This window comes from Nestor notabilis, unplaced genomic scaffold (assembly GCF_000696875.1).
Source record: "Nestor notabilis isolate BGI_N333 unplaced genomic scaffold, ASM69687v1 scaffold29724, whole genome shotgun sequence".
Lineage (NCBI taxonomy): Eukaryota > Metazoa > Chordata > Aves > Psittaciformes > Psittacidae > Nestor > Nestor notabilis.
The window spans coordinates 26,124-36,594 of record NW_009925630.1 but is presented as its reverse complement, the minus strand read 5'-3'; the positions used below and the strand labels follow the sequence as shown (position 1 = coordinate 36,594).

The window sequence follows — 10,471 nt, the reverse complement described above, 5'->3', positions numbered from 1 at the left end:
TATACTACAGTGCAAGATGTAACTAGGAGCATCATTTGAAAATAAAAGCTCAGAGAAAGAAAAAAATCCCGTTAAATTATATTAAATTATATTAAGCTTCAAGAAGCTTTTTCCTGTTCTCTACAAGGCTCATGGGCTTGCTACTCAGTTTGCCCCTGGCTTGAGTCCTCCTGACCAGCCTTAGGCTCAGGCCTGCTCTCTCCGAAGGGAATTACAAGTTTCTGCCAATATTCTTCTCATGTCTTCATGATCATCTAGACACAAACCTCTCACCAGCTTTATGTAACACAGAAACAATAGTTAAGCAAGGTATCTGTTCAGCGTCTCTCCCAATGTATCTTAGTGTTGTAAAGACTTTTAATGAGAATTGAAATAACTTGGCCACAGCAAGACAGAGCTATTACATGGCCAGATAATAAATAAGCCGTTAAGTAATGGTGGCTGCAACACCAAATGATGCATTTGATGCCTAATTTGATCAGAAAGAAATCATTTACTGACTCTGAATGAAAGGCTTTTGCAGATGAGGACTGCAGTTTAAACAACAATGCCAAGCTTTTACAATACATAATTGAAAACCATGTTGCTTACAAATATATAAATGAACACTGCAAAAAAGAGTCATTGTTAGCCTTTTGTAGAGATTAGATAACATGGCTGACAAATAAGTGTGGGGATGATTAAGCTGAGATGAATTACTTCCTTTAAGCAAAGGTAGGTGAGTTTGGAGAACATAAAAGTGTGTAAGTCAGCCAAAAAAGCTATCCAGCTGAGTATCCTTTGGATACTGTAATTTCATGTCACTTGATCATCCAGTTTTTGCCCAATACGATTATCTCCATCTCAGGTGTTTCCCTGTCAATGTTCCTGAGTTTACTAAATGTTATTTCATCAACAAAACTTTCTCTTAACCAAAGGTAGGTAGAAGAATATTTGAAGAGAGTTGTTATGTTGAGACTAAAAACTAAAGGCCATAATCCTACCTGATTTTCTGTGAGTAGCATCTGCAATTCCAAGCACCATTGTGAAGCTACACACCTCTAACAAGCAAGAGTAGCCTTGTTGCTGTCAAAAGGCATTAGTTTTTCAAGGTTATTTTATGTCTCCTATATATCAATAGAGAAAATGAATGTTGCAGACTAGCCTTTGTTAGACCATAAACTTTTCAATTTATAGACAGTTTCATTCTTCTTGACAAAAAATGTGTAACTTTGTAAAATGATACTATGTATGCAACTGCTTGAGTCCCTTAACACTTCCACTCACATTCTCATTGCTAAAAACCATGTCACCTCTAAGGTGACATTTACTCTGAAACTTTTCAGTTTCAGTTACCTGGCAAAGTATGTCCATTCAACAGCCACATTGTCATTTGTTTGATATTCTGGTATCCCCATAGGGCTAGAAGAAAGTTTGAACTGGCTACTTAACGTAATATCAGGCAACAGCCATTCCCAATATCTAAATGACACAAGAGGCACACTTTCTGCACTTTGTCTGAAGTACAACAGTAGTTCTTCATAAGCCATTCTAAGATTATATAATGGCTGTTCCTATCCTATAAGCTGCACACAACTCCCAAGTGGAGCTCTTCCCTCTCATAATCAGCCTGAGTGCCCTACTTATGTCCCTTTGAAGGAAGCTCTCAGCTTTGTCTTTACAGGTATCACAGAGCAAGTGGCTAACCCCAAAAATCAACTGCTTCCTGTATCCAAAGATGCTCCTCAGTGTGCCAAACTATTTAGTTATTTTATTGACTGTTTCCTTTAATGTCAGTCCTGGAAGTGCCACCTCCCAGTGTGGAACAGTGCCTTGCTCTCTGCACAGAGTAGCAGTGGCACTGCCAAAATGGCATCACAAGAATAATAGAATAGTTAGAGATGGAAAGGATCATCCAGTTCCACCCCCCTGCCATGGACAGGGACACTTCACACTAGACCATGTCACTCAAGGCTCTGTCCGACCTGGCCTTGAACACTTCCAGGGATGGAGCATTAACCACTTCTTTGGGCAACCTGCTCCAGTGCCTCATCACCCTCACTGTAAAGAACTTCTTCCTAATATCTAACGTGAACTTCCTCTGTTTAAGCTTGAACCCATTACCCCTTCTCCTATCACTACAATCCCTGATGAGTTCCTCTCCTTCATCCTTGTAGTCCCCTTTCACGTATTGGAAGGCTACTATGAGGTCATTTTGCAGGTTAGGTGATGGAATGCCCTTAAAAACTGCAGTGAATAGTTTCTTATTTCTAGACAACTGAGTTTTGCCTCAGCATTGTATGTACAGGTTTGTAGATAAATACAGTGTGGGTTTTTTGTTCTTTTAAATACACACACAGCCCAAACTGCTTTGGTTCAACGCAATTTTCAGCAGAAACCTAACCAATAAAACAGTTGTCTGATGTGCTACACTTGCAGGTCTCCAGACTGTAGGAATATTCAGAGTTGGAAGCTCAAAAAAGAGAGTAAGACAGGTGAGTGGATACACTTTTCCCTCATCAGCTATGATACAAACAAACCTGATTCCTTTCTGTTAAGTGATTTCCTTACTATTTGTCACCTGCTGAAATTCAGGCTTTCTGGGTCACTGACTTTATTGGGGTTTTTTGGTGACGCAGAACAAGCCATCTTTTACATCTGGTGAAATACTTGTCAGGTTCTCAGCAGGTTAACAGTCTCTGTATGTTTTGCTCTGAAGTAGCACAGGATTGGAGATCCAAATAGACTACAGTGATGAGATTTTCCAAAGGTTACACCATAGGGGAAAAAAAAAAAAAGCTTGGCTGCTAGTTTAATCTCAGCTGAAGCTCCCAAAGTAAACCCAAACTGTAAATCTTTTTTGGAAAACTCACAGTATGAGGAAATATGCAAGTACAGAACAATCTCTTTGACCCTCAGATTGCTGCTCCCAAATATCACCTTTCTTTTACCCCTGTTAAACTTGAAGGTCAGAGCAGACCCATCCAAGTGCTAGTCTCGGCCAAATGTTGAAAAGCAAAGAGAGTGTACAGTTAGGTTCCAGAGAAAAAGTCAGAAGTTGGTGTTTTCTCAGCCCTAGATATTACATTGTTATTCCCATAAGTTGGGAATACACATTGAATTAGAGCAGTAGAGAGTAGTGCTTAATGGTTGTATGATGCTTAGGGAGGGGATAAAACGTTACAGGAAAATACCCCTGCCAGGAAGACCAAAAAGATGAAATGGAAAAAAAGCAAGAGAAAGCTTGACTTCATCCGATCCCAGAAATGATAGTTCTTTGTTGCACAAACTATACAGTATGATGTTTGGTGCTCTGGACGGTTACCTTAAATAGCTAAACTGACTTGATATTCTGGCTGGTAGGACACCATAGCCTACTGTTTTGTAGCTTATTCTTTAGCTGAGTGGCTGGTGTAGCACAAAGCTAAAAACACTCAGGGTCTGCAGAGACAGTTGTTAGATCAACAATGAACTAGATAAAGTATTAAAAAGTAAGTTGCCTGCTGTTTGTGTTACAAGCTTCAATGTCAAAACATATATTATCATTTAGGGGTGCGTACAATTGCATCATACCTCTGGGGAAAAAGCAGAGGGCTTGTATCATTTACTTGTAAACTAAGCCTTACTTTGAACGTCAATGACTTTCACCAGCTTTTCTTTTACTGTGTTTTCAAAAGCTGAGGAAATCAAGAGATTTGGGTATTTATATATTCTGTTACATAGACTAATATATTTCATTAAACAACACAGAAGCATCAGCTTGGCCCTTGGAGTTACAATAATAAATGCTGTCAACATGAACACAAGGGGAAGTCTGGATTCAATTAAAATTCCACTCATTTTCTGAACCATGGAAAGCCAAACCCAGTACTCAGATTTTGGTGTGCTTTTGCAGCTGTTCATTAGTTTTTCTTGTGTAGTAAGTAGACATAGTTTTGTTTCCCTTCCTTCCCTAGTTAGAAAATGTCCTATTTCAACTATGGTTTGTTGCAATAAATACATAAGTAAATGCATGTGCCAGTGGGAAGAGAAAATCTGGAACAAGTATGTCATTACAAACCACCTCCTTAACATTCAGTGGGGTGTAGAACAAAGCAACCTCCAGACCTTGAGGTTGAAAAATTACATGGCTGAAGCTCTGCAGTCCCATCCCTCTCCCAACACAGATGTCCTCAGCTCTGACGTTTTAAGCACCAGTGGATGCTTGAAGTGCATTTTCGAAAAGTCTGAAAGTATTCCCTGTGAATGAAGACACCTAAAGTTTAAATGAGAAATGTAGACTTTTAAACAGCTGTGATACCTGGGCCTGAAATGTGGCCATGTTTCACCAATGATTATGTGATATTGTGCTAATTAGGACATCTTGGTAGGCCTCACAGGATATCAGATCAGAAGTGCTATATTCAAGTCTGTATCAGCAATTTATGATTTAGACAGATATTTGGGAAGTCCAAATTTCTGATGCAGTGCTAGTCTGTTCCCTCAGCTGCTTTTGGGCAGTAAGTGCAGAAACAATCTTCTGGATAGAGGTGATCTCTAGTGCTCTGCAGGGATGCTCTGCATTTGCCACCAGTCTGAAGAGCAGAATTAAGCTGGGACTGAAATCCCCAAGTTGGCACTGGAAAAATCTTTGACCGCAGATCAGCAGGGTGAAGCATAATGCTAGATAAAGAAAAAATTCTGGTTTTCAGAGCATAATTATTCATTATTAGTAATGACTATATTGATGATGTTAAAAGCAGTCTTAATAGGTTAGAAGGGAGGATGCAGTTTTTATAAAATACCTTTCACACCTGTTATGAAAGCACAATTTCAGCTGAAAATATGGGATTTTCTGCATTCCTCCACACTATACACACTTAAGATAGATTTGCTTGTGATCAAGATTTGCCACAGATTATCACAGACACATAGTTTGCTTGTAACTTTCTTTCTTCTTTTTAATATGTCTGTAATAATCCTGGTAAGAAAGCTGATACCTCAGATTTCCTCTTGTTTGCTGAGATAAGATATAATTACTGAGAAGATATATGTGAGATCATGATACCTCATAATATTAGCAAAGACTCAAAATTTTTGTAGGAAATAATTTTAAAACATCTTGACTATTTTCAAAATGAGAAAAAGTAAAAGGTGGAGCTCTCAGCCTGAAGAAATTATTCTTCTCTTGGTCCTGGGAAATCTCTCCAGAAAGGCTGGTTGTTGTTTGGTTGGTTGGTTGATTTGTTTTAGTCTTTTCATGAGGCAGATGTAGAAGAAGGATTTCTTCAGCCTTTGAGAAGTGTGATGCCTTTGAATTATACAGAATTTGTCTGAGGACTGTAGCTGGAAAAAGAGTAGTCCTACCTCATAATGGTGTTAGCTTGCTTTTTGTTAACACCCTGATGGTGTTCACTTAGTGAATATAACTACATTAGGAAGGCAGAACAAGATGTGTGTGGAGAAATGCCATGAATACTGTCCTAAATAACAAAAGAAATGTGAGTTTAGTGATGTTAACATCGCTTATTATTAATTTTTTATATAATAAAGTAAATATTACAAAATGTAATTTTAATCTTTCTGGTCCTAAAATCTAGGGATAATGCAGGAAGGTGGTGCAAGAAAGCCTTTTCTTGCTATTTTCCTTGTTTGCTCTGGTTTCTGCCTTTGATATTAATCTTAGAGTTCTGCAAAAAAATATATTTACTTGGGCATATTTTTTCATAAAGGAGTTCCATATATTTTCTGAACAGAAAGGATTGTATTTTATTACAGTCAGTAGAAACCTTACGTATCATGGAACAAGTAGCAATTAGACATTAATTATATCTTTGACCTAAACAAAAACTAGTCATATCCAAACCTGAAAGTGAAAATGAACAGATCTACATCTGAAAAGATTTTCTGTGTTGGGATGTACTAATTGGGGCAATAAGTGACTGTGTCTTTGTGTCATGATCTCTTTCAGTTACGTGAAGAGTTTGACCGGGGCATAGACGTTGTATTAGATGAAGAGCACAGCATTCATGATGTTGCTGCTTTGTTAAAGGAATTTCTGCGTGACATGCCTGACCCGCTTCTCACCAGAGAACTTTACACGCCTTTCATCAACACTCTCTGTGAGCTCTAGAGCATCTTGATTTACTGATTCTTCAATAGCTTATTTGTTTGAATTCTTTGATCTCTACTAACCATATTCTATTCTTCTGTACATTTAATAATCTAGTCTTCATTTGCTCTGAATACTTGTGTAGTATAAATTTGCTGAGCTCTTTGGTTGGTTTTCTTACTGGTTAAGTATAGCCCAGAAAACTAGAACAACAAAGATTTAACTTACTATACCTATTTTTGCATTTGTATATAGGATATGATTTGCATTGTCTTTTAAATCCTGACCTTTTCATTGGTCCAGCAGTAGCAGGTGACAGACTCACATTTGAATCCTGGTATCTTAGCACCATTAATGTTTTTAAGTTTTGAAGCTGTTCACTGACCAAAGTTCCAATCTGGTCTCAAAAATTAGTTTGAAAACCTCAAATTTCATCGTAGTTAATGGTCCTCAAAGCCACCCTATGTAATACTCCCAAATGAGTTGCCTAAGACCTGAGTGCAGACTATCACAGGTTTGTGAAAAAGCAAAGTTGGACTCCTCAAGCTTAAACTGCTGCCTGGTATGTGTTCTTCAGGTTCTTTCTAGAGATCCTGCCTTTGTCCCACCTTTGTCACTGGCTACTATTGGATTTTAGGTGGCGAAAGTGATGGTTGTTACAGAACATCCTTCATATCTCTAGTTGCTTTCCAGTCTCCCTGTTACTTGTGTGAGATCTGAAATTGTAAGAAAACCCATTTAAAATGGCTGAAGCATAAACCTGAGTGCAATGCTTCCAAACAGTGTCCGGTATATACCAGTAGCTCTACCTAAATGAATTTACTAAGTAGATAATTAAGCAGAATTGTTGTGTGCAGTGACAGTGGTGGAATGTGCAACATGGATTTTGCTCCTTGAGAAGAGATCCTATGAACCTATGAGCAAAATGTTGACCAACCAAGGCAAAAATCCTATAATGGTATTTGTTACACTTTCAATATATCCTTAGAGTTTCTTTTTTTCTTCTGACTTTGTAAGTAAAGATCCTTAAACAAAGCTATTCTTAAACCTTCTTTTGGGCTGATGATAGTCTATCTGTTCTGCTTTTAGGCTAGTTGGAGTGTTTTTCTTAGAATGTATTTTTTCCCCTCTTAGTATTAGAGCCAGATGAACAGCTAAGCACCTTACAGCTTCTCATTTATCTTCTACCTCCCTGTAACTGCGATACCCTACACCGGCTGCTGCAGTTCCTTTCCACAGTGGCTGGCCATGCAGAAGACACCACAGACAAAGATGGCCAAGAGGTAAGTCGTGGTCACTTGTGTCCTTTGACTTTGCTTAATTCATGATCTGAAATGAGATATTTAAAGCTGTGAAACAAACGTGGTGGTGACATACCCTGGAAAGATGGAAGAGACTTCATATTATTGCTGGCAGATTTGCCATTCCGTTGTTTACTGTGTTCTTAGGGATGTGAAACTGTAATTTTTATATGACTTAATCGTTGAAGCATCTACCATGTCTTTTGGGAGATGCACATCATAGACCTTGTTGTTAACTTCTAATGTTATTCATCCTTCCCCACTACTCCCTCTTCTCTTATCCTGTTATGTTCTATGGACAAAATACAGCAAAAAGTGACTGGCATTCAAGAGTATGCATTTTCATTCTCTTTTTGTTCTCTCTTGTTGCTTTCTTATATGACCTTTGGACTTAGCAGTTCATTTCTTGGCTCCCTTTTAGCTTCTTTGTGTGAACTGAGTAGCGAAGAATAAAAAATAAAGGACAAGAACTCCAGCTGTGTCCTTGCAGCTGACAAACACTAGTTGGAGTCAGAGTCCATCTTTGCTGTGTTCTTCTGTTGCATTCTGGACCAAATTCAGTGGGAGGTGGAGTGACCCACTCCGCAGAAACAAGAGCACCCGTAGCTGAATGGCTGAGCTGTGCTTCTGAACATTCACATGTGCATCTGCACCAGTCACGCTAGAGAATATGTGAAAATCTAGCCTTCCCATTTTCTACTAGGAAAATGCTTGAACTAGGGGGCTGCTCTGACAAACATGGCAAATCTGTTAGCTTTGAGTGAGATGGATACAGTCTGTCCCTGCTTGGCAAAATTGCACCAGTTTATCTGTGGGAAAGACTTCTCTGTTATCTGAATGGCAGTAAAGACTACTTCTGAGGTTACTTCTGAGACTCTTCTGAAAATCCTAGAGAATTTTTTCTTCCAGATGGAAAACCCTGATGAATTCAGTCAAATTTGGACACCTTTTGCTGTTAGCTGGTTTTAACAATTGCCACTTTGAGACTGAGTTTAGCAGAACTTTTGCCTCAAGTCCTAACTCCCAATGTGTTGTATTTGACTTCAAGGCCTATTTCACTTTTAAATCCACTTTAAATGCTTTTATTTCTGCCCTTAGCAAGGAGTTGATTAAACACTTACACCACTGTAATAAAAGTATTTTAAAAAAGCAGCTCGTAACAATTTTACTGTGCTTAAAAACACGTATAAGACTACTAAGGTTGTGGTCCCTGTGGTCCCGCGAAGAGTCCTCTCTTGGTTCAGGAATATACCCGAGAGGATCTTACTGCAGGGCTAGAGGATAATGCTTAAAAGAGTTGGTTTGGCCCAACAGTTGTATTAAAGGCATTTTCATTCCCCTTAACAGTACATCAGCTCTGCTACAGGTATTTTGGCAAGCCAAATTTATGTAAGCTATCTTGGCAGTATTCTAAGCATCAGGAATATTATGTGCAATTGGATACCTTTTATAGATAATACAGTACTCTGCTTGCAATTATTTGAACTATTCATGAATAATTAAGTGAATAAAGGCATACAGGGCAGGAGAAAGTACTTTATCAGACTGTTTGCTGTCTCTGGAAGGAAATCAGCCAGGCTTTGGCACACAGGCCCTCTTTACAAATTTTTTCAAAAGCCCTTCTATCACAAAGATGAAGATGGATGACTAACTTCATTAATATGTTTACAACCTTTTTTTCAGGCATGCCCTGAGGAAAAGACTGTTTGTACAAAGAGCCTGCACATGCAGATCCAGGCACAGCCAGAGGCTGCCCCTGGCACACTTCAGGCACTGCGTGCCTGTGCATCCTTAGTGGCTCAGTACTCTGACAGTGTTTAAAAAGCAGGTCACCCAAAAGACAGCCAGGTGCACAGTGGTGCACAAATAAGGGAGCGTGCTGTACTCACGGTCATGCTAGGATGAGTCTGTAAACAAAGAGCCAACATGGTTTTTATGAGTGCCCATGCACCTACATAGTGCCCATGTCTTTCCAAGATTGCCCAGTAGTCCCACCAATAAAAGCTCCTTTTGCTGTCATCTCTATGCTGTCTAGTTGAGCTTTTTAGAAAACAAACCAGGTGCAGAGTTGTAAGCTTGGCTAAAGTATTCAGTAAATCCCCAAATAAAAAATAAATACTACTTTGAAAAGATTAGTTTTGTACCACTCATTTCTTCAAATGCTAATTTTACTGCCTCTTTTTGGTGCCTCTTTCTGTCCGTTTTTAAAATTAATTAATTCAAAGGTAACTGAAACAAATGAAAAACAACTCTTATGATATCTTTTGTTCTTTAAAAAAAGCCTGCAAGAAATACTGCATCAACAGCTGAAATTCACTTACAGTCATATAGTCAAACTGCTGGCATCTTCTTCTGCATTCCCAGAATAGCAACCAAGTGGAGACACGGACAGGAAGCACATGACCCCTACTTTTTGCTCTGTTAATAGAAAGAGAAAAAAAGTAGTCTAATCACAAATATGATGATGAAAATTTTCATTTAATAACTTGTATGACATTTTTCAGATAATTTCTGGCTAGTCTAGTATGTATTCCTAGCTTTCTACTTCCTCCAAAATCAGGTCAGTATTGCTTCTTTGAGCAGAGTTATAAAAGCAGGAAAATAGTTAAAAAAAACCCCAAACCCAAACAAAACAAAAAAAAAAAAGACCCAAATGAAAATCCACCTAACAAGTAAACATTTGGCATGTCCTAGGAAACAAGCAAAAAGTCAGGAACATACTAATGAAAATAACAAGCATGCTGCTTATTATCTAAACTATTTAAACATGGAAAAGTATGTTTTTCCTCACTGTATCTTTTTCAGATCATGTGTGCTACTGGAGGAAGCTAACAGTTTTCATTATTTGCTCCTAAAAGACAGTAGTATGTTGAGGTGGTGAAGTAGGGAGGTTTCCCTGAGTTCAGAAGTATGTCACTGCCAAATTTCTGGGGAATTAAGGGCAGGCAGCACTTCCACCTTCTACTCTTCCAATCCACTTGAAGATGTATCCAGAAAATCCACAGTGCTTGTTGCAGAGATATCCAAACAGGAAATTTCTAAGAATTGTTTGGTTTTTATTTGACTAGCACTCCGGTTTTGATTAATGACGCACCTGCCA

The 10,471-nt window shown here is 38.5% G+C and overlaps 1 protein-coding gene across 1 annotated transcript in view; it reads left to right on the top strand.

Moving 5' to 3' along the window:
- Positions 1–2,418: 2,418 nt before the first annotated feature.
- The window catches only part of ARHGAP6 (Rho GTPase activating protein 6), a gene marked incomplete at its 5' end in the record, with an annotated part of 22,711 nt that continues 14,658 nt past the window's right edge, over positions 2,419–10,471 (top strand). Inside the window, 3 exons of the mRNA XM_010013147.1 lie at positions 2,419–2,474; positions 5,930–6,080; positions 7,205–7,353. Coding sequence (XP_010011449.1) covers positions 2,419–2,474; positions 5,930–6,080; positions 7,205–7,353 — 356 coding nt within the window. The remainder of the gene's footprint in view (positions 2,475–5,929; positions 6,081–7,204; positions 7,354–10,471) is intronic.